The 22173-nt window shown below is 38.9% G+C and overlaps 1 protein-coding gene across 5 annotated transcripts in view; it reads right to left on the bottom strand.

Annotated features, from left to right (window-relative positions):
* Positions 1–5386: 5386 nt before the first annotated feature.
* The window catches only part of LOC124153060, a 123574-nt gene continuing 106787 nt past the window's right edge, over positions 5387–22173 (bottom strand). For all 5 annotated transcript variants that reach the window (XM_048400022.1, XM_048400025.1, XM_048400024.1 and 2 more), the window contains 18 exons: positions 21376–21469; positions 20911–21032; positions 19384–19565; positions 18673–18760; positions 17287–17366; positions 16661–16697; positions 15751–15848; positions 14248–14367; positions 13018–13169; positions 11926–12061; positions 11000–11134; positions 10595–10688; positions 10232–10314; positions 9254–9388; positions 8140–8259; positions 7344–7489; positions 6938–7073; positions 5387–6806 (listed from right to left, as the gene is read on the bottom strand). In XM_048400022.1, the coding sequence (XP_048255979.1) occupies positions 6651–6806; positions 6938–7073; positions 7344–7489; positions 8140–8259; positions 9254–9388; positions 10232–10314; positions 10595–10688; positions 11000–11134; positions 11926–12061; positions 13018–13169; positions 14248–14367; positions 15751–15848; positions 16661–16697; positions 17287–17366; positions 18673–18760; positions 19384–19565; positions 20911–21032; positions 21376–21469 (2114 nt within the window). In that variant the 3' untranslated portion in view covers positions 5387–6650. The remainder of the gene's footprint in view (positions 6807–6937; positions 7074–7343; positions 7490–8139; positions 8260–9253; positions 9389–10231; positions 10315–10594; positions 10689–10999; positions 11135–11925; positions 12062–13017; positions 13170–14247; positions 14368–15750; positions 15849–16660; positions 16698–17286; positions 17367–18672; positions 18761–19383; positions 19566–20910; positions 21033–21375; positions 21470–22173) is intronic.

The following is a 22173-nucleotide window of genomic DNA, read 5'->3' as shown; positions in this document are numbered from 1 at the left end:
AAAAAGTCAAAACGGACACAAAAAGTCATAACGGCCACGTAGAAAATAAAGAAGACAATTGATAACAACATCTGACATGCATACTCTGTACACATCCAGCTCACATTGGATATTCATTTATTATTAATAACTACATATAACATGTATACTCTGTGCACATCCTGCCTACACTGAATATTAATTTACTATTCATAACAACATATAACATGTATACTCTGTGCCTATCCTGCCTACATTGAACATTAATTTATTATCAATAACAATATCTGATACGTATACACTGTACGCATCCTGCTCACATTAGATATTCATTTACTATTCATAACAACATCTAAATCTGTGCACACACTACTCACATTGGATGTTTCAACGCGATGACATACGGGTGCGTTCGTGTGCCAGAAAAAGGATATATGTATATATACATATGTTGTAACTCATGAATGAATAAATTAATAACTAAGACAAAATTGTTATGGATGAGCAACTTCTTGATTTGCTTGATAACGGTGTTAGAATCTACACCGAAACGTCGCCAAATTGTAATAAAGAAGTTGCTAATCCCTAACAATTTTGTTTTAGTTACCATTCCAACTTCTAAACGCCACTCAAAGAGGTTAGAATGAATTAATAGCTTTAATAAAAAACTAAAATTATATTATATAAAATTGATAAATTCGCAGTCACGGCTAATTTTGCTCAGATTTCAAATTTGTTTTACGTTTCAAACTATCACACGTCCCTGGCTATTTGTGATAAACAAATAGTTCACATATTCATTGTCTTTTGTGACAGAATTTATACAAGAAGATTTATGCTTAGTGTTGTATAAATTCTTCAATTACGAGAAGATCATGTACCATAGAAGATCACGTACCATTGAAATAGTCATAACATGACTTGAATTCCTTTGTGCATTGTTTGAACATCAGTGGAAGTCAAGACTTAGTATTTACAGTGTTTTTAAACAATGTTGCTTCCACCTTATGATATATACCTCCTATTGTAAATTGTTATCTAAATGCGTGATTAAAATATATTTCCTCTTTGTTCTTACCACGACGAAACAAATCGAAACTTCAAGCTAAATATCGTGTTCCATACGCACCCTCTCGACCAACTGTTAGTGTTACAAGACAGATGTTCCGATTGAACAATTAGGTCAGGCATTAGTTACCTCCCCTTAGTGGCTTTTCGTTTGTTCGCGAGACGACAAAGCGCAGTTTCAAAGAAAAGTAAACATGTTTAAACGCGATAGCAAACATATCTGCGTTCATGTGCCCCCAAAATGACAATATTTCGTAACACTAGGATTAATAAGCTTTCAGAAAATACAAATATTATTTTTCTGACAAAAATGCACTTGCAGGATACATTTGCTGTCTAAAACTGGCTAATCTGCTCACGTTTCGCACAATTTTATAAACAACAATGACCCTTCACTTTTTTCTCTTTACATTACCTATCTTGTCATTCGATAACTGTTTAAACTATCAATAACTGTACTTTTTATATTTTTTTATTATGATATAACACATTTAGACACGTTTTTGTGCAGCCTTTAAAAATCCTTTGTCCATGGAAAGGCAATTGAGCCCATGAGTGACCCCTCTCAGTTTTTTAGTCACTTGTGTGCGTAACTGGGGACCTGTGTCGCTTACATGTTACGTCCTCTACAGTTCATCTTAACACTTCTGTTTTTGGTATAAATAACAGCGATAAAACTTTTTTTTCTATATTCATAAGAAATCTCTTTCAAAGGCTGAGTCGAGTGCACCACTATATCATGAGCATGTGTTTATGAATCACTATCAAATAGTGATGATACCAGGTGTTCGCGCAAAGGAGAGCGTATCCTGTCCCACCGGTGTCACAAAACATGGGAGCATATGGTACAAATCAAAATAGGGAACAGCATCAGACGCCATTGTTGTCACTGATACGTCAAATTTGGAAATGTCCTCCACATGTCAATCACAAAACTGTTTTAGGTCTTAGCAAGAGTCGTATGGCGCTCTTTGAAATCTTGGAGCAAAAAGATGAGAAATGTCTTGCTATATATGTGAGTCGGAAGTTACTAGAAAGGGAAAAGGCATATTCCACAATGGTAAAGGAGTGTTTAGCAAAGGTGTGGTGTATCCTAAAGTTAAGTAGATATTTGTACGATCGGGAGATTGTCTCAGAGACAGATCATCAATCATTAGTGTGGATGACAAATGCACAACTAGCAAATGGCGTGTGATGAGGTTGCCTTGACTTTATTATGAGAGTTAAAATAGAAAACTCTAACTAGCCTGCGTCCATCATGTATCAGAGAAAGCAAAATGTGTCGCAACATAATACCCAGTGAGAGTAACTTATCAAATCTATTGGTCCCAAACAATAGTCACAAAACAATCAGACGTTTTTATGGGAGTATTTTATTCATGTAATTATATAACACTCGTTCTAATTGCAACATTTTCACAACACGTGTTCTTACTCGTCGATCCTCTGAGCTCTCTTAAATTGTGTATGACGGTCATGTATACATTGGTATTGAGATGAAGTAAATGCAGACACGTGTGTTAAAGAGGGGTTATCTCGAACGAGTTTAATCCACTTTTCAATTATGTGATCATCATTGACTTCAAATTTGCCAGTGTTAATGACCTGAACGACTTTATCATGTTCAGACAAGTTACAAGAGTGAACTTGTTCTCCTTCCCCGTCAAATATACAACCAAAATAATATTCACCTGAGAGATGCGTTATATTTCTCCTGAGGTACAAACTGTTACTTAAATATGCTGGATCACACAAACAGCTTCAAAATCATCTCCAGGAACTTTCTCTAGGCGTATTTGCTTGACGATTACCCGCTTAGTTGCTTTCACATAGTCACGGAACTTGGTGTCTATAGCATCTTGCGAACGTTGATTTCAGTCTAGAGAAGACTTACAACGACTGTTTCGTTGAGCTGTTCAGCTGCTCGCAACATATGTAGAAAATGACTCTTTCATCAGCGGTCACCCTTTTTAAATAATAATGATGTTCAACTATGAAATTGTCTCTAACTTCCATTAATATTTTCCCTAGTACATTCTCGCCTCTCCATGTGGACGAAAATACAAATTTGGGTCATGAAGACATAGTCCAACATCCCAACGTCTATCAAAAGGAATAGCCTCTACGGATATTATGGGATAAGAGTTCATCAGAATGCCTTTTAAGTAATCTGATATTTTTCAAGAAATACTTTTCACATCACATCACAGTTCACGCTGTCCCACTTCCATTGGATAAACTGTCTAACACGTTTAACCTGTCGCTTCTGCTCTACACATTGTCTTTAATCGAACCCGGGTCTCCGGTGTGAGAAACGAACGCTTGTGTGAACTGAGAGTAACATATCATGCTTGGATAGCTTATCTGTCGGATATAGATCCAGTTCTACCAATTTCAATCAGTTTGAAACACGACTGTCTACGTTCAAGAAATGGCCGAAACAGATGAAACCGTCACTAAGAGATTGGCACATGCAGGATTGGTTTATCACAACAGAGGGGACACGTGAGTTGTAAGTGTAATATACATCTTAATGGATAGGAAGCCACAGACGACCCATGGGTAGAATATTAGAAATGGTCCCCAAGCTGTGAATACATGAACACGGTAGACATAATCAAACAGAAGACGAGTGGTGTAGCTGGAAGCGAATTGGGTATATTTTGAAAGGACCTGTTCGGAGTATTGAAGGAGACACATTTTTCTGTGAACTGTTATCTCAAACTAACATATCATCAACAGACTTTCTAAACTATTATTTTCAAAACATGTGTTTTGACTAAAACTACTCTCATCATGGAACACACATTTGCTTATTATTCATTTATTATATACTTCAGTGTGAAAGACTTAGTTTTCTGAAGTTGAGAAAAGTGATATTTCCATTGCAGTGAACATAACACTTGACATTACACTGCAGTGAATAATAACACTTCATATTTCACTGCAGTGAACATAACACCTTGACGGAACTATTGTCATACAAGAGTTAACTCGCCTTAAATTGTCTCCCTTTATCGTAAGTGTCAAGCCTGTACACAAATTGTTTTTACGTTAGTTCCACATTGACAAGGCAAAATTATGACAGATGGACTTATTATCACTTCTAGCCGTTTGTTATTATCTGGAAAATGTTTCGTTATAAACTGTTAATTTCTCATTTAGCACCATTTTTGTTACTTGACCGATATGAATTCTTTCGCTTCAAACAGCGGTCCCCTAGTTTTCAAGAATATTTTTTGCTAAAATTGATTTTGTATATAACCATATCGAATTGTATGACAAAGAATTTTCGTGACCCTTTATATTTTAAGACGAAACTACTTTTTGTAGTTGCAAATACAAGGAGTGGTGAACCGTCCCTGTGTGTTAGGTAGGGAAAATTTACATTTCAAGGTTTTACATTTGTAATGAAATAATTCAATTTTCCTGGAGAAAAATACACAAAAAGTATAAAATAAATAGTGAACTATCATGGTTCTCTCATCTCGTGACGGGGGGAAAGGAGATATTTTCAACCGTCATTATGCCAGTCGGGCAGTATCTCCTATCTCCCGTCACTCGATGATAGAAACATCATATTTCACTCAACACATGAAATATCCTCTTCTTCGATTCTTAGGGTCACTTTTCTACAAATACCATATTCGCATGTCATTATAAATATAGAGATGATTTGTATTTGTGTGAAATATTATACCGTACCGATAGTTAAAAGCGAAAATGTCCATACGTTCAATTTTGTTGTCAGCAGCTCCTGTTAAGATGAGCCTTCCATTGTTGCCCCCAGACCACCAGATCATCTGACCAGAATGGAATCGTGTCACCGTTTCCTATATATTATGTAGAGGGATGACAAATCGACATAAGATGTCGGACGGATGCCGAATTTCGTCTCTGCATTTTGCTTTCGTATCTAAGGTCGGACGAACCTGTTCATTATGTCCCTCCCTCAATGTGAGGTCAAGCATATGTGTTAAAGTGAATGAGTGAGTGAGAATGGTTTTACGCCGCTTTTAGCAATATTCGAGCAATATCACGGCTGGGGACACCAGAACGGGCTTCACACATTGTACCCATGTGGGAAATCGAACTCGGTCTTAACTCGGCGTAACGAGCAAACGCTTCAACCACTAGGCCACCCAACCGCCTGCATGTAAGTTGATGAAGCATAAAGTCGTATGAAGGCCCACATTTTGTACTACTAACATAAACGTTGAAATGGTCGCATTGCCTTACACACGAAGCTAACTCAACACCCGCGTCAGTTTATGAACACAATTTGTGATCTAGTCTTCTGCATTCGCATCAGCCCTCAAGAAAACAATGTGGCAAGACAGAATAAAATAATGTTTTATTCGTTATAAAAAGCTTACACAGATGGTAACAGGAACATTTTGTTCATGTTTACAGGCAAGACCTCAGCACCAAATTCATACATGTATATTCAAAAGTACTGTAAGGGACAGTGTGCAAAAATAACTTGTGAAAGGGGCGGTGAGTGGAATGCTGAAGAGTGAGTGCGTGCGTGAGTTAAAATTTATATCGCACCGCAATGTTTCAGCCATATCACGATAAGAACAACTTAATAATCATTATACAACTCCTGTCGACAAAGAATAGTAACATGGTAATTATATACAAGGATTTACTACAGATGACATGTTAATTGGGATAAATAAAAAATACAAACTGACAACACAATCACAGAAACCAGACCTAGTTCAGTGAATGTAGTTTCGGAATTTTCTATCCATGTCATCTGTCGTTTACGTATATTTTGGCATCATGAAGTCATGACAAATGGAACCCGTTTTTTTTTATTCCCATTTACGTGACACTTTAACGTGTTCCTTAGGCGTAAAACGGGAATTGGGACCATTTCAGATACTTAACGCTGGTTAGAATATAAAATATCATCAGACTTAAGATCATTACAAATAGTCCTGTTGATTTGTGCTGTCATGTTATTTGTTCCAGCTGCTGTTGAAAACATGTGTATAAATAATAACTCTACCATGCCCTGAACCTAACATTACTCATGAATTGAAAGCTTTGAAAGTGTACTGTAAGGGATGCCCTAATTGTCGAAGCTCCCTGAATGGAAAACAAACAGTGCATGTATTTTTAAGAATCATATTAATATGATATGTCAACAGTCTAGATGAACAATGAAACATGGAGTGATATCTTCATCACTTGTTATATTTAAATACACTTTCATGAATAACAGTAAACGTTTACTTTTCAATTTCGTTTGACATATTAACCACAATTCGCTCTTTAGTTCTCTTTTATGTCTACTGAGCACTATGGGAATCTAGTTGATTATCAGCTAAAAAGCATAAACATATGGCATCAAATAATACTAATAATAATAACAACATACTTTAACAACAAATATCTCACTTTTCAAAACATATTCTTGTCACAAGAATATTACTGTCCAACAATGTGTCCTTTATAACATGTTTGTATCGAAAAGGCAAAATATTTCACGTTCAAAACATGTCGCATGAAACACGTGGTATTGAATAAAGTAACATCGCAGGAACTATTTTAACATTCCTTTCAGGTTTTCTGTAGCAGTACCCTCCGTCCTGTTACTGGTTTGAGTAGATCGGTTCCTCTATGCTAGAGTACACATTTTCATCGCCTTCTTCATCGGCAACATCTTCACTGACATCTACGCCGTTGGAATAGACTGATTCTGATGCCAAGTGTTCGGCAACCATCTTGTAGCACAACGTATACTGGGACTTAAAACAGAATAAAAACATACTTTTGGTGGTGGGAAAGAATTGCCTTATCCGACACTCGATTTGTTCTTGGTAAAAGAATAATAAATGAACAAAATACTGTTTTTGCAAGCGGTACTGTTCTGACTTACCACATTGGGGATATTATGCTTCCTGATAGCCTTGTTATTTCCAACGACGACAGGAACAGCCACCGTCTGGTCAACCGACACTCGCTCTAAGATGGCCGCCACTGCACAAAAGAGGCCACTTCTCTCTGCCCCGGACCTACAGTCAACCGTGCATATACATATAGAGTCATATGTTCCAGTATTTGCATGAAACACATCAGTATTTCTGTGACGTGTATCCGACAATCCTTGGGTTAACAAAAGTGACTACAAATTTTCTTTTCGTTGTATACCCATCAGCACCATACTCCCGTTGAGAGTAACATAGCCACTATTCAGTGAGTAAATAGCACTCTTGATACTGAGAACATGCATTTGTTACATTTTTGTTTTAATATTTGGGATATATAAATGAATAAATCACCACCTGCAGTGTACTATTATCGGAGATTTTTCTCTTGTGGTCGTGACTTCCGACATGCGCACAAACTGCAGGAGTGAATCCGGTGAAGGTATGCCTCCCTCTGGCCAGAACCTGGCTGTGTAATGAGCTATGTTCATGGAGGAATCGTCCTGAAACACGCAACATCGTAATGTGCAGCCTTGAAATTAACATATGAAAGATGCGTACGTGAATCCAGTGTTCATATCTCAAAGGGCTTTCTCGGCAGTAAATTTCGCTTTGGTTCATCACTTGCACTCACAGACAGGACGTATCATGAACTGTGAAGGTGTTTAGGACGCTTGTATTTTTGTTCCTCAAACAAGAAGGAAAATCAAGAAAAGAACATCAATACGTATGTGAGTTGGTAGTTCTTTGACATGGCGCTCGTCAAATTGAAAGCCCGGGTTCGATTCCCTACTTGGGTATAATGTGTGAAACCCATTTCTGGTGTCCCTCGCCATGATATTTATGTAATATTGCTGAAAGCGGCACTAAACCATACTCATTCAGACTCATTGAAATGGACTATATTTGGATTGCAATTGTATTTTTATACACCACGTCTAAATCTGGAGGCAAAATCTGACCTTTCGTCATGAAACACAGTATAGCGCATGTTCCTATACATGTAGTGAAGGAGTATTACATAGGTTGTAACGTTTGTCATAAAAATATAGAAGCTTTAATCGGTGTAGCCTACGGAGATCTAAGTAAAAGTTTTGTGTCATAACAGGATTATATGTAGAGTAAAAGTTGCTATATCTCGTAGTAACCCAACCTCTCTTAGTTCCAGCTGTCGAAAGACGATTTCACTATTCTTGGAAATGTTTATGCATTTCACATGGAAAGGTCCAATCTCCAGTGGAGTGTGTACATCCGGCCAGTACACAGCAGTATCCTGAAACACAGCTCACTGTATCACACAGCAGTCACTTTATAACACATGGGTCACAACATCAAAAACCGGTATCTGCATCATACATCGGTCAAAGGTAACCTGCATCAACACTAAATAGAAGCAACAAAAAACATTTCCATAATTATAAGCCATCTCCAACAGACATCTCCATTGTACGATAAACAAGGAATGTTTATCTTATTATTTTCTTTATGTTTTTACTTCTTTTTGCAGTACACAAACAAGAAGTTTACAGAATATAGTTCACATGCAATCTTTAATCAATACAAGTTTCAAGTATATCTATGGATAGAAACAAACAAAACTATTCCAGTGTCAGGATGCTAAGGGATCTTTTTTGGATTATGTAAGTTCGTGGGTTTACACGAATAGGTGGTGACAGAGTGACCAAACTTCATGAACTGTGTGTATTTACATTGTGAATATGATATATTTCTGTCGATGTAATATGTGTTGGAAATTTAGTATGGAGTCGGAAATGTTTGATTTTTTTATGTTTTGCTTTGTTACAGTTACAATATGATTTAATACATCATTTCGGGTTTTTTTAATATCCTTATAAAATTGTCAATTTTGAAAATTCTAGTTCTTTTCCAGTTTTGTCTTTGATCCATTTTGCAAGGTTGTTCCAGACATGTTTCACAACTTCACACTCACATTACATGTGCACTAAGGTTTGTTTTTCTCGCGTTTACAAAAAAGTGCAAAGAAATGATTCTTTATATCCCGTTTAGTGCAGTAACTCGTTTGCAGGTAATTTTTTTATAAATACTACTATATAGGAACCATTTTTGTTTTGGGGACACATTACATCCCGACTCTTATATTCGTATTTTGCCATACAGGTTGTGACAATATATCTTTTTCCTCTTTGATAGAATTCCTTTCGCTCTCCGATGCACACAGAACATTCAAATTATCGCCTATTAATTTGTAGACTACATCTGCTGTGTTACACTTGAGATGTTGTTACCTCGTCCTTGGCTGTGTAGTCATCCAGCATGATGATCCTGGCCACCTTGTAGTCGGACACCATGCGCCAGAAGTCGAACACTGTGTTCGCCAGGGGAGTTTGGGTTTGGAGGAACTTCTGAGTTTTCTCGAAGCCCTGAAGTCAACGAACATTGTAATAATTTAATTAATAACAGCCCTGTAGTGTACATACATCAATTGTCAGTTACCTCCCCTATCCAACTGCTACGAAGCCAATTCAGATAAAAAAAACAATAATATAACTTAAAGGACTTGGATGCAATGGTAGGAATGAATCCGAAACCGTTATTATATCAGGAATTATGTATTCCAATATCGTATTATTTAGCTGCAGCGTGTTCTATATATATTTAAAATAGCAATAACCATAATCTCGAACTCAGAAATTCCAATGACTGTCGCCGAACACCTGAATGTAATATGACTGGAGGTTTCTTTTCAACTCGTATGTAATTTCAAAATTTAAAACTCTTTCTTAAAACCACTGGGTCAATGAATAGACAGACACCAGTTAAGATGCGTGTTGAAATTGATCTTCAGTAACCAACCCTTGTCGTCGCTAAACAACCAACAAGCAAACATAGTTTACACGTCGAGTTATCTATAGCTCGAGGCATGCGATGTCGAGAACGATTCTGTCAGGTTAACGTTACATCATTGAGATAACTGTAACATGAGTTCGAGTTCACTGATTGTATTTTATCGACGTATGTAATGATAGATTCTCGTTTGAGTTGTTATGAAGCTGAGGCTTAATTATAAGAAAAACTGAAATTACGAGTAGATGCTAATCTGTTGAACAACCGGATTTGCAGAAGTAAAGCTGAAGACTTAATAGAAAACACTATTTTTAGTGTGTATTTAACTGTCTCATACTCGGTTTAATATCATCGTATTAGTCATGACCGTACAACAGGTGAGCGCATCCACTGATGCTACATCCACTACGTATACTCACGGGTAGGAAGACCGCGTTGATGTACGTGCCGCCCATGTCGTTATATTCAGCACGTGGCATCAGGATTGCTCGAGAAGAATCACCTAATCAAACAAAGGACACAACGATTCTAAGCATGTATGTCAAATCTAATACCGCAAGTGTAAAAGATTACTCCACTAATAACTTAGGGGTGGTTAACGGTCAACACGCCCCATGAAGACTACCCAGGTTCGATTCCCAGCAGCAAACAAATTTTGAAACCGACTATTGATGTTCCAAATATTCTGTATTTCAAAAACGAAGCGGTAATATTACCAGATTCTGTTCATATCGGTTTACCCAAACAGGACAATAATTGGGCTTTCAAGAGCGTTGTCCTACCTGCTAATATCGTGTCGCTTCTGTTCTTCTCACTGTTCTTCAGTGCCCTGCTGTACTCTCCTTCAGAGTCACAGAACGGGTAGTCTTGGAGGGTCTACATCCCAGAAAACAGATAGGGTTAGATAAGTGATTGAGCTGAGATTTACGCCGCTGTGTCTGGTATGTTTGTAACATCGCGTTATGTCAGTTTGATGCGGGAGAGATTACAATTATTCAAGCAATATACGATTAACGCTTTGGTGTAAATCTAGGATTCGATCCTTAGCTTACATAAAATATCCCCTACGATGATGTCATGGTGCATACATGTAATGGCGTGTATCTAAACAAATATGAACTATTTCAACCAGATTTACCCTCCATGTTAGCTTAATGCAATCTTTCTATTGGTCCAGCACAACCTACCTGAAACTCCCTCTGTAAACGTTGCTGGTCACTGATGAGACTGTCGTACTGCTGACGGAACTTGTCAACTGAGGACACGCCTTTCATTGAAATCAAAGACCCAAGAGCAGCTTCGTGGATAAAGACGTATTGGTTCTGAACAGACATATATACGGCACCACATTAATGTGTATTAATATAAGTATCGCATATCACTTAAAACAAACAATATGCATGGTGAAATTGGTAGTTGACCTCTTACAACACGTGGCATAATCCGCGAATCTTGTCTTATTATGTTGGTAAGAGTTATGTTCCTTTGCTCTAAAAATCAGCGATATCCTACATCCATCATCTATACCGGATGCCTACGACCTGCATATATTTTGCCCGGATTAAGTATCGTTCGCGTGATTGTGTGTTTGTAGTTAAAGAATGTATGGTTATGATTAAAGATCATCTTCCCGAGTCAAGAGAGTTAACTGACTATAAAAGTCCAGTTTCCACCCTTGCCGAACTAGGCTGGTATTATGGAGTTACATTTTGGCTGGACTAGCGAGTCCCATGCAGATTTCGGTCGATTGCAGGATTTGCAAAGCATGTGCACCTCAAACTCGTTGTCAGAAGATATTTTCCGATTTGTTCATGTTTTTAATCAAGGTGCTCACGTGATCTAATGCATTTCGCGATGTAAGGCCCGTTTTATCACAATATAGTGATGACTGGGCGCCACTATTTTGTGTGAAGCAAACGCAAGTGATACGAGCGGTGGAATCTGATTGGTCCATAGGAGAGGCTAAGAAGGGACATAACTGGTAATAGCCACTGGTGGCGCTACGATCGAGCCCAGTAATTCCAGCCTAGTTCGGCAAGGGTGGAAACTGGACTTTTAAAGTCAGTTAACTCTCTTGCCTCGGGAAGATGGGTTAAAGATATACTGATCCCACCTTGGTTTGCACCATATTGACACGTTGATGTCTGAGGCTCCACACACACGTGTACACATCCTGCAAGGCGCTGAGTTCCGCTTCTTCCTTGAGATACTGGAGAGCTATAAACGTACCCGTTCGTCCTATCCCAGCGCTGAAACACGTTATCGTAAATGAACCATTACGTGTTAAACGTGACCGTGACATAGAGTGCCGTGATATCCACGTGGTGTTCAATCAATGTACAATCGATATTCATAAAAGAGTATTTCCCCCGGATGAGAATATGAAATACGCAGAACAAGAAGAACAAGGAGCTAACAACTCTAAGTGTGAAAAAGGACATATATAAATTAGATGAGCAAAAACGAAACGGCGAAAAACAGCTTCGTGTTTGAACATTGAAAAGGGAATAAGAAGCTATCTTCGCGAACCCCAGTGAGTACTCATGATCAGTAAAAGTGAGGTGAAAAGGGGTTTAACGTCGCGTCAAAGATTATTGCACTTTTATAGCGACGTGCATGCACGTGTGAGAGAGTGGATGCTTGTACTGGTCCGGACTGATGCCGATTAATAGTGCCATGCCATGCCGCAGTTTAACATGAATACCCCACTCAGAATACCCCATACTGACTCCGAACAGTCCTTGTTTTAGCACCTTTATGCCGAGCGCCAGACAGGGTAACATCAAGTACAATCTTTTATCGTCTTTTGGTATGGCGCAGCCAGGGGTCGAACCCCGGACCTTCCGCTCCCCGGGCGGACGCTCTAACACTAGACCCCGGAGGCGGTCGGTAGATAAGGTTATGTGTGGGTAAAGAGTTTCGCGTAAACATAACCCAGCTCTAGAGTACTAAAACCATCAGCTGATTATATGATCGTTGAAGCAGCATCGTGAAAATAGCCTCATCACTGAGACTCTTCCGCGATCATGTCAAGGTGATCGCAGTTCGATTCAGGGAAAATTTCACAACAGTCGCCGTAAGGTAAAACATATGCTTATACGAGTACACATGTGTAAGGTGTAACATAAAAATTGTCTCATGAATAGATCTTTTGAGACATTCTTACAATTGGTTATCCTTCACATAAAACGAAGCGTGTATTTACCTGCAGTGGACGACGACTGGACTATCACCGGACGACCGGACGTTCATGACCTTGTCCCGGAAGTCCAGAAGGGACCAAGCCGACTTTGGGACCCCCTTGTCTGGCCACGCTGTGTAGTGGAACTGTGTCACCGACCGCGCCTTGCATCCTTCCTACACATATAGGAATTAAAACAGTTAATTTGATATAAAACGGAGGCGGAATGAGGGTCCTCTACTCACTGAAAAGTGAAAAATAGTAACCGTTAGTGTTAAGGTCAATACCATTCTTCAGATGTGCACGACTGATTTCAGTTAGCTACATGCTGGATACGCTATGCGTGGAGAGGTAAAAGCAAGTGAGACATATCATCACAGCAACATTTGGTTAATGACAAATCGTGTTAATGATTAGTCTTAATGGTATATGGTCATAGATGAGCAAGTCTTTGAAAGGCATTTAAAAGTGATACACATAAGGAAGAGAATTTATGGATGTCAACTTCTTTATTATAAGGAACACAACGTTTCGGAGTGTATGCTTTCTCCTTCATCAGGTGATGTTCTTCATAATAAAGAAGTCTGGCATCAATAAATTCTATTCCCTTGGATGAGCAGGTTAATGAAAAATCACGAAGCACACGTGGATACATTTTTTCACACGCTCTACATCAGTGTTGACAGAATACATGTGTTTCTGATGCAATATATATATATATATATATGCCACTGTTGACGTCATGTTTACTTTCGTTACAACAGTGACCGCCTCCGAGGTCTAGTGGTAGAGCGTCCGCCCGGAGAGCGGAAGGTTCGGGTTTCGATCCATGGCCGCGTCATACCAAAAGACGTTAAAAAATGGTACTTGTTGTTACCATGTCTGGCGCTCGGGATTAAGGGGCTCAAACAAGGACTGGTCGGTTCGGAGTCAGTATACTGTGTCTGAGTGGAGTATTCATGTTAAACTGTGGCATGATATCTCAGTGAGCTACCACTATAAATCGGCATCAGTCCGGACTAGTACAAGCAGCCAAACACACACAGACAAACTTGCATGTACTTGCAATAATCTTGGAAGCGACGTTAAATCCCAATTTCACCGCACCTCGTTACAACAGTAATACACACGTGTACTGCGCAATACTGACATGTCGAACCTGTAGGCTCTTCGATATAATTACCTATAAAGAAGGCACCACTCTACAGATAATTATTTATTGTCACACTTACTACTCTTTGTTGACATACTCACTTTCCTCAAGCTAAACTTCCTGACCGTGTAGTCAGCGTGCTGTATCGTGTCTCTAACACTGACGGACACCTTCCCAAACATCTCTTCTCCCTCATCAGGCCAGTACTGGTGACACTTTTGCTGCAATGATGCACGAATTCTATAGAGTTTTGCTTTGCGCAATCCTACAGTCGTAGCCTTTCCACTTTTGCAACACATATCATTTTGATTTTGCTGACATACTAGGGTTCGTAATGCTTTGAACAATCCTACAGTCGCAGCCTTAACGCTTTTGCAACACATATCATCATTTGATTTTGCTGACATACTAGGGTTCGTAATCGGGGCGAATATGTGACCGATATTAACCAATTATTCAATCAATCCTTATTCACAAATACTGAGGTCTATAGTAAAATGTGTGTGGATAGTGGCCTGTGCATTTGATATAGTTAAATTAATCCATATAATAAAGTATTTATATAATTCATTTCCATAAGTGTATATTCTGTAACACGGTTTAGTACAGTTATATTTTCAGTAGACATCAGTTCGAGAAATGTATAAATATTTGGTATTAGGTACATTTAAGGGCACAAGTGTTGTTTACGCAAATGCCCTAATTCTGAACATATAAAGACTAAGTTATATTCATTTTCAATTTCGTGTGTGTGGCAAGTTTACATACTCTCAATTCTTTTGGTACCTTTGTGTATCTTCCTGGTTTAATCTGAAGGCTATGAGAAGAACATCCTATTCGTGAAAAGGGCTTTCTAAATTTAGGGAGAAGTGTATTAAAAGACTCTTCAGATTTAAATTGGGACTTGAACATTACATAGTTTTCAGATGTTGGTGATAATAGAAAATTTCTGAATATACGTATCCTTCAGTCTTTGAGTGAATATTTGAATAAACTGATCAGGATATTTTATACGTTTTGACTGTCTCACACTATAGATCCTGGTTATTGCCAAGAGACGAAATGCTGCAGACGAAAGTAGGATGCCATTGACCGCTGGGTAGTTCAATTTCTCATGTGCTTAAATCCTGAGTGTTAACCAAACGCCATTAATCTAAATTCCGCTTTCGAAATCCTCTTATACATTTCTGTCCTCTTCTTGTAAAGAGTGCATGATTTATACGACGATTCTACTTTCATCATAATGAATATGTGTTCATCACCTAACTGTTTCACCTGGCCCATATGCCGTTTAAAGTACGTTCATGTCTCAGCACCACGTGACATCATTAAATATGATACATTGTAAACAATTGTAAAGAATAATGTGAGAATATAGCTTAACGACTACGCAAGGCTATTCAATAACTACTAAATTGTTTAATAGACATTTCTTTGAAGTTGATGGATTGCAAAGTAGACACAATGCATGGATAACACCTTCCTCATTGTACTATTATCGATTCCCTAGGCTATAATAGTACATCTAAGAATTTATTGTCCATAAGTCGTGTCTACATTGTCATTAACTACTATTATTTCTACAGTGTATATATTCTACTAACCTTTCCTTCCTCAAACAGATTCGTCAGCATGACAACTCTCGAAACGTCAAGTTCCCATAACATCCGAATGAAGTCGTTGAGGATGATGTCGTTGGGACCTGCGAGTAGATTGATGGAAGCAACTCAAATAACATAGCACAACGAAGAAAGACCGAAGTATTCCTTCTGTGCTACACGTCTTCCTCGACTTACATATAGTCCCCGTTATAAAGTTATGTGTAATATCAAAACCACAAAGTCACCTACAAGCCCATTAATTTCGGGAATACCTAAAGGGCTGAGAATGAGAGTAGAATGGAAGAGAATGTTTTATTAAGTATGTTGCTCTTCTACCTCTACAAGCAATGAATGCAACCCACAATCATCTATTAAGTGATACATATTCTGTGGTCCATGTATGGTGAGGGAAATACGGTTCAATTGGTGGTAAGCATCTTAACGGTCAATCGAAGGCAAGACGTGCAGTTGTTTTATTTTAATATAATGCTACAAAGGTTATAGCAACGGGAGGGAAATATGTTTGTCCAAACTATGCACTGTTGTAAACGGAAACTTACTTATATTTATCACTTTCCAAGACATCAAATATGATCATGAGGTTACTGGCTGAGAACACAGAAGCGTGTCATGGAGCGCCATAGTCATACAGTATGTCAATAGATTTACATGTAATAAGATTATATGCTACATGTTAACTTCCCTTGTTGAACACGTTTCAAGAACGGGAAGCGTTGACCTACACAGTGTTTTCATCTGTTGTTCGCTTTTGTAGAAATCAGACAGGTATTATATTTTGATATTTCCATATCATGGACAAACACGGAATTATCCTCTTGAAAGTGTTTACAGCATGGAGACTTTGTTGACATTATATCAATATGTTTTTAAAATATCGTAATGAGGTCGATACCTTGAGCTGCGATGAAAGCGTTCTTCTTCTTTGGCGTCTAGAATTGTAAAGAATTCAGCAAATGAGTGTTTCTTTATCAATGCAAATAAAATAAAAATCACAACATGTCGTTTAGCATGACCATGTATACAATCAACCTTGGTAATAACAGTTCGGCTTTAATGCTCCGCACAAACGAATCATCACACACACGCCATTCTCAGTGGAATAGGTGGAAGATTGCTTAGAATACGAAATTCGTCTAGTTTCATCTCAGTTTAGGTGTGGGGCGTCGGGTAGCCTAGTGGTTAAAGCGTTCGCTCGTCACGCCGAAGATCATGGTTCGATTACCGACATGGGTACAAGGTGTGAAGCCCATTTCTGCTGTCCCCCGCTGTGAAATTGCTTGAATATTGCTAAAAGCGGCTTTAAACCATACTCACCCACTCGCTCAATTTAAATATTCACAACATTGTATTCCTGACGCAAACATATTCCCAGAAACATATTCCTTGACGTCAGTGTTTACATGCAGTTGTGCATCCGGGAGTCAAGGTTATCTCCCCTGCACTACAGTCTGAACATTACTGATAATATAGGCAATGCACATGTATATGTGTGAGAAGCGTGTTGTACGTCGTACATACGTCTATGTAGCAAGCGTTGATGTAGTCCCCGACCCCAGTATCACCGGGATCAGCCTGGAGAACAACTCGCGAGTGGTCAACTGAAATGTAAGAACGTGACATGATCTGTTGGTAGATAATTAACAAAACGGCTATTGAAAGTGTCTAAATGTTTGTCTCTGAGTGTGTATGTGTGTGTGTGTGTGTGTGCGTGTGTGCGTGCGTGTGTGTGTATGTGTGTGTGTCTCAGTGTTTTTTTTGTGTTTTTGCATGTGTTTAACGTCACACACAGCAATGTTCCAGCTACATGACGGTGGCCTGTAAATAAGCGAGTCTGGACTAGACAACTGCAGTGATCGACATCATGAGCAACGATCCACGCCGCCGGGGTACAAATAAAAGCGGCAAAGCCCTTTCCATTCTAAGATATAGCAGAGTCGATTGTACGATTCCGACTATATCATGAGCATGTGTTTATGAAACACTATCAAATAGTGATGATACCAGGTATTCGCGAAAAGTGAGCTTATCCTGCCCCACCGGTGGCACCCGTCACGAAAACATGCAAAGGCAAATTAATTGTTCACCTGAAAAAATCATGGGAGCATAAGGTACAAGTCACAAAAGGGAACTGCATCGGACATCATTTATTCACTGATGCGTCAAAGACACGCAATCAGTCGAGTCACCGGAACTGACGAGTCATGTCCATTTGGCCGTCTTGTACGACCAGCATAGGTTGCTTGGGGCCTATTTCACTAGCTGAACGCTACACAGCATGTGTGTGATTAAGGGGGTCGTGTCTTCAAGACGTTTTAAAGAGTGTGTCGCGGCGCGTGAGTTTGACGTAACATGGTACAAACATGATGCGGATTACAGACGCACACAATGCTTTGTGAAACCAGCCAGCAGGAGATGGTAGTAAGGAAACATGATTGAGAGGAATGTGGGATTAAAACCCATGACGAGATAAGTGACTTAACTCTGCGCAGTTTCTTAGACCACTAGGCCAGCCGTGATACTTCACATCGCGACATGTGATCCAGTTCAGATCTCTATAATTTGGTTCGAGATTTTAATGTGCAGCACTTACGAATGGGTTTCAAAACTCAATCCAAATTATGTATATAAGTGATGATAATGTGTGTCCACTGATAAAGCGATTAAGTGTTTAAATTGTTTTACATATTTATTGACATCCGTTTTGGTTCACAATGCGTCTCCAGCTCTTTACATGCAACGTCAAGATATGAATATAATATTTCTTGAAACGTTAACGCTCAATTAAAACGTATATTTACCGTCACAAAGCTGAAGTAGGCCTTCTGAAGCTTATAATAAAACAAATTTAAGACACATTTGTTAATTCCATGTGATTAAATGACACATATTAAACACACATCTTACATGCGCAGATGTTCTTGTATCTGTTTTTCTTGATATTGTGAGCAGCAAAGGCGATGCTGTGGTCATTGATAAGGTCCTTCGGAAGTTTCTGTAAGGAAGTGAAGGTAACTTTATACCATTTGTTATCTACGATGATGCACAGCATTGGTGTAGCATTGCCAACGATAACATCATAAACGCCTTGTTATTAATGTGAACGATCCTCACCCATATCATGTCATGGAGTATTTGTTTGATTTGTTTTGATACATTTACATATTTACAAACAATATATTTATACATATTTACAAACAATATATTTATACATATTTACAAATAATATATTTATACATATTTACAAACAATATATTTATACATATTTACAAACAATATATTTTTACATATTTACAAACACTATATCTTTCAATATTTATTAAAAAAAATATTTTCAAACGATTTCATTCAGAGCATCAAATATAAGGCAGGGGAGTAGGAATGTATCAAATGTGTTTTCTTGCTATCATATAACGACATGAAACGCTATTGCTATTATTTAACGACATGAAACGCTATTGCTATTATTTAACGACATATAAAAACTCGGAGATGGCTTACGGCAGTGTCTTTAAATGTCAATTTCATTACGAAAGAAATGTTGAAAATTGTAGAACCATGTTAGACGCGTTCTTTACTGCACATTATGCTTGATAATACAAGGTGGGCCTTGTTTACCTGAAACTCGTCAAAAAAGTGTTGTTTCTTTGACCGCCACTTTCCGACGTACTGTGGGAAGTCCTCCAGGGACACTGCCGTTGCTGACCTGGATGTAGATGCTATGTTGTAGTACACCTCGCCAGCACCGTCCACGTTGTTGTCAGTAGATGTCCCCAGCAGGGAAATCTGGGATGATCCCCCTTGAAAGGTAAAGTTTATTTTACATATATGCATTCTATTTTTGTCAAAAGTACGTTTCATACATTCATCCGTATCTCATCCTTGGATAGACAATAGGGGAACACACCAAGTTTTAAGAATGAAATCTGTTATTAGACGTAAATATTGCAATGACTGTGTACAATACAGATTGACGAAACTTCCTTTAAATGGAAACCCATCGTCAAAGTAAAATTACGACAAACACGTATCTAATTCTTCATAGTTGTTGACAACATCTTATTATCAGCCAAATTATGTTTGACTTCTGTTTTGTCCTTCTCACTGCTATGCTAGCGCCCGGGACAGGCATACATACGATTAATTGTGTATGACATCATGAATACGGACACCTTTATGTCGTGCATACAAGGCCATGAAGCCAATAGGACACTGACATTTTGTACAGGAATCGTGTCATGTAACAGGGAAACAGTACGGGAAACGTTTCACTGCATTATGATTAAATGGTGAAAATCTCACAAGAACTCCAACCATTCCGGATGTTCATTAGCTGTACAGGCTAGGGTTTTAATAATAACCAGATGTGAAGACATGTAACTTTTATAAATAACAACATTCCAACGACGTGGGGGGGGGGGGGGGATTGGGAGGGGGGACAACATAAATGTGCTTCACACATTGTACCCATGTCGGGAATCGAACCCTGGTCTTCGGCGTGACGATCGAACGCTTTACCCACTGGGCTACCCGACCGCCCCCCCCCTCCCCCCTCCCCTCCCCCCCCCCCCCCCCCCCCCCTAACACACACACACACTTCATCAGTGAATGGATTTTATATATATATGTAAAACATGGTCAGGCTCGCTGACTTGGTTGATGCATGTCATCCATCCCCATTGCGTGGATAGCTGCTCATGATAGCTGTCAATCACTGCATTGTCCGATCCAGATTATTTACAGACCGCCGTCATATAGCTGGAATATTGCGGCGTTAAACAACAAACACACAACAAACAAGTTAGGATTAATGTTCAAATATAACAATATATATCTGGGACGCCAATGGGAAGCGAGGTAAGTACGGTGCACGGACAGTATAATGTCTTCGTGTTCTTCCAACTTCTAAAAGCATATCAAAGACTTAATAATCAGACAGTTGCTTAATTCTCATATCTCTATATGATGGTCAAAATGCTTGTACATGGAATTCATCACCTTCAAAGTGTCAACTGTATGAACACATTTTCGACACAGATCAGTTTTTTTTAATGTCTGTATAATGAATGCATCTACACCATATCTGGGCTTCGTTAGACACCTACGTAAGATTATAAATCTGGTATAAACGTCAGGAACACCCACCTTTCTTCGGAGTCGGCGAAGAGGAGGATTTGTTAATTGTTATCATTTTAACTGAGTGGCTGGTAGTGGCGGGCGTGTTGTCGTTCCGAACACCCTGTTCTTCTTTACGTCCAGATTTCCGTCTACAATAACACAAACAGAGAAAGGGAATCAAGATCAAAAGAAATGCAAACCATGTTAAAAAAATAATTTCGTTTCGAATACAATTCTCAAATGAAACACAGTAATAGTTTTCTATAACGTATTAAATGTTCACATATATGAGTGAGTGTATTTTAACGCTGCTCCTGAAATAGTAAACATAATTTGCCTTGCTTATAATGTAGCTCAAGTACTGACACATGAACTGAAGACTGTTCAACAAAAAACACTTGACTGCGATTTAGAGACGATGACATCCATAGCCTGCATGTTCAATGTTTTATATATTGATTGATTTCTCAAAGCAAACAAGTGTGATCGAACCTGAGCAGAACCACAGCAATGATGACTGCAAGGAGAATGATGAACAGGCCAGCTGCAACGATCCCGCCGATCGCAGACGCAGGCATCCCTTCAGCTGTAAGCACAAACACACAACAGTATGTATACATACTGCTGTCAAAGCTGTAACATCATGATGGGTGAACGGCAACACATAACGCTGTGTATACATACTGCTGTCGAAGCTGTAACATCATGATGGGTGAACGGCAACACATAACGCTGTGTATACATACTGCTGTCAAAGCTGTAACATCATGATGGGTGAACGGCAAACACATAACGCTGTGTATACATACTGCTGTCGAAGCTGTAACATCATGATGGGTGAACGGCAACACATAACGCTGTGTATACATACTGCTGTCGAAGCTGTAACATCATGATGGGTGAACGGCAACACATAACGCTGTGTATACATACTGCTGTCGAAGCTGTAACATCATGATGGGTGAACGGCAACACATAACGCTGTGTATACATACTGCTGTCGAAGCTGTAACATCATGATGGGATAACGGCAAACACATAACGCTGTGTATACATACTGCTGTCGAAGCTGTGACATCATGATGGGTTAACGGCAAACACATAACGCTGTGTATACATACTGCTGTTGTAGAGGCTGTAACGTCGTGGTGGGATAACGGTTACCACATAACGCTGTGTATACATACTGCTGTTGTAGAGGCTGTAACGTCGTGGTGGGATAAAGGTTACCACATAACAATGTGTATACATACTGCTGTTGTAGAGGCTGTAACGTCGTGGTGGGATAAC

Source organism: Haliotis rufescens, unplaced genomic scaffold, assembly GCF_023055435.1.
Source record: "Haliotis rufescens isolate VD_foot unplaced genomic scaffold, xgHalRufe1.0.p SCAF_2, whole genome shotgun sequence".
NCBI lineage: Eukaryota > Metazoa > Mollusca > Gastropoda > Lepetellida > Haliotidae > Haliotis > Haliotis rufescens.
The sequence above is the reverse complement of the archived record's forward strand: the minus strand, read 5'-3'. Positions and strand labels throughout refer to the sequence as shown.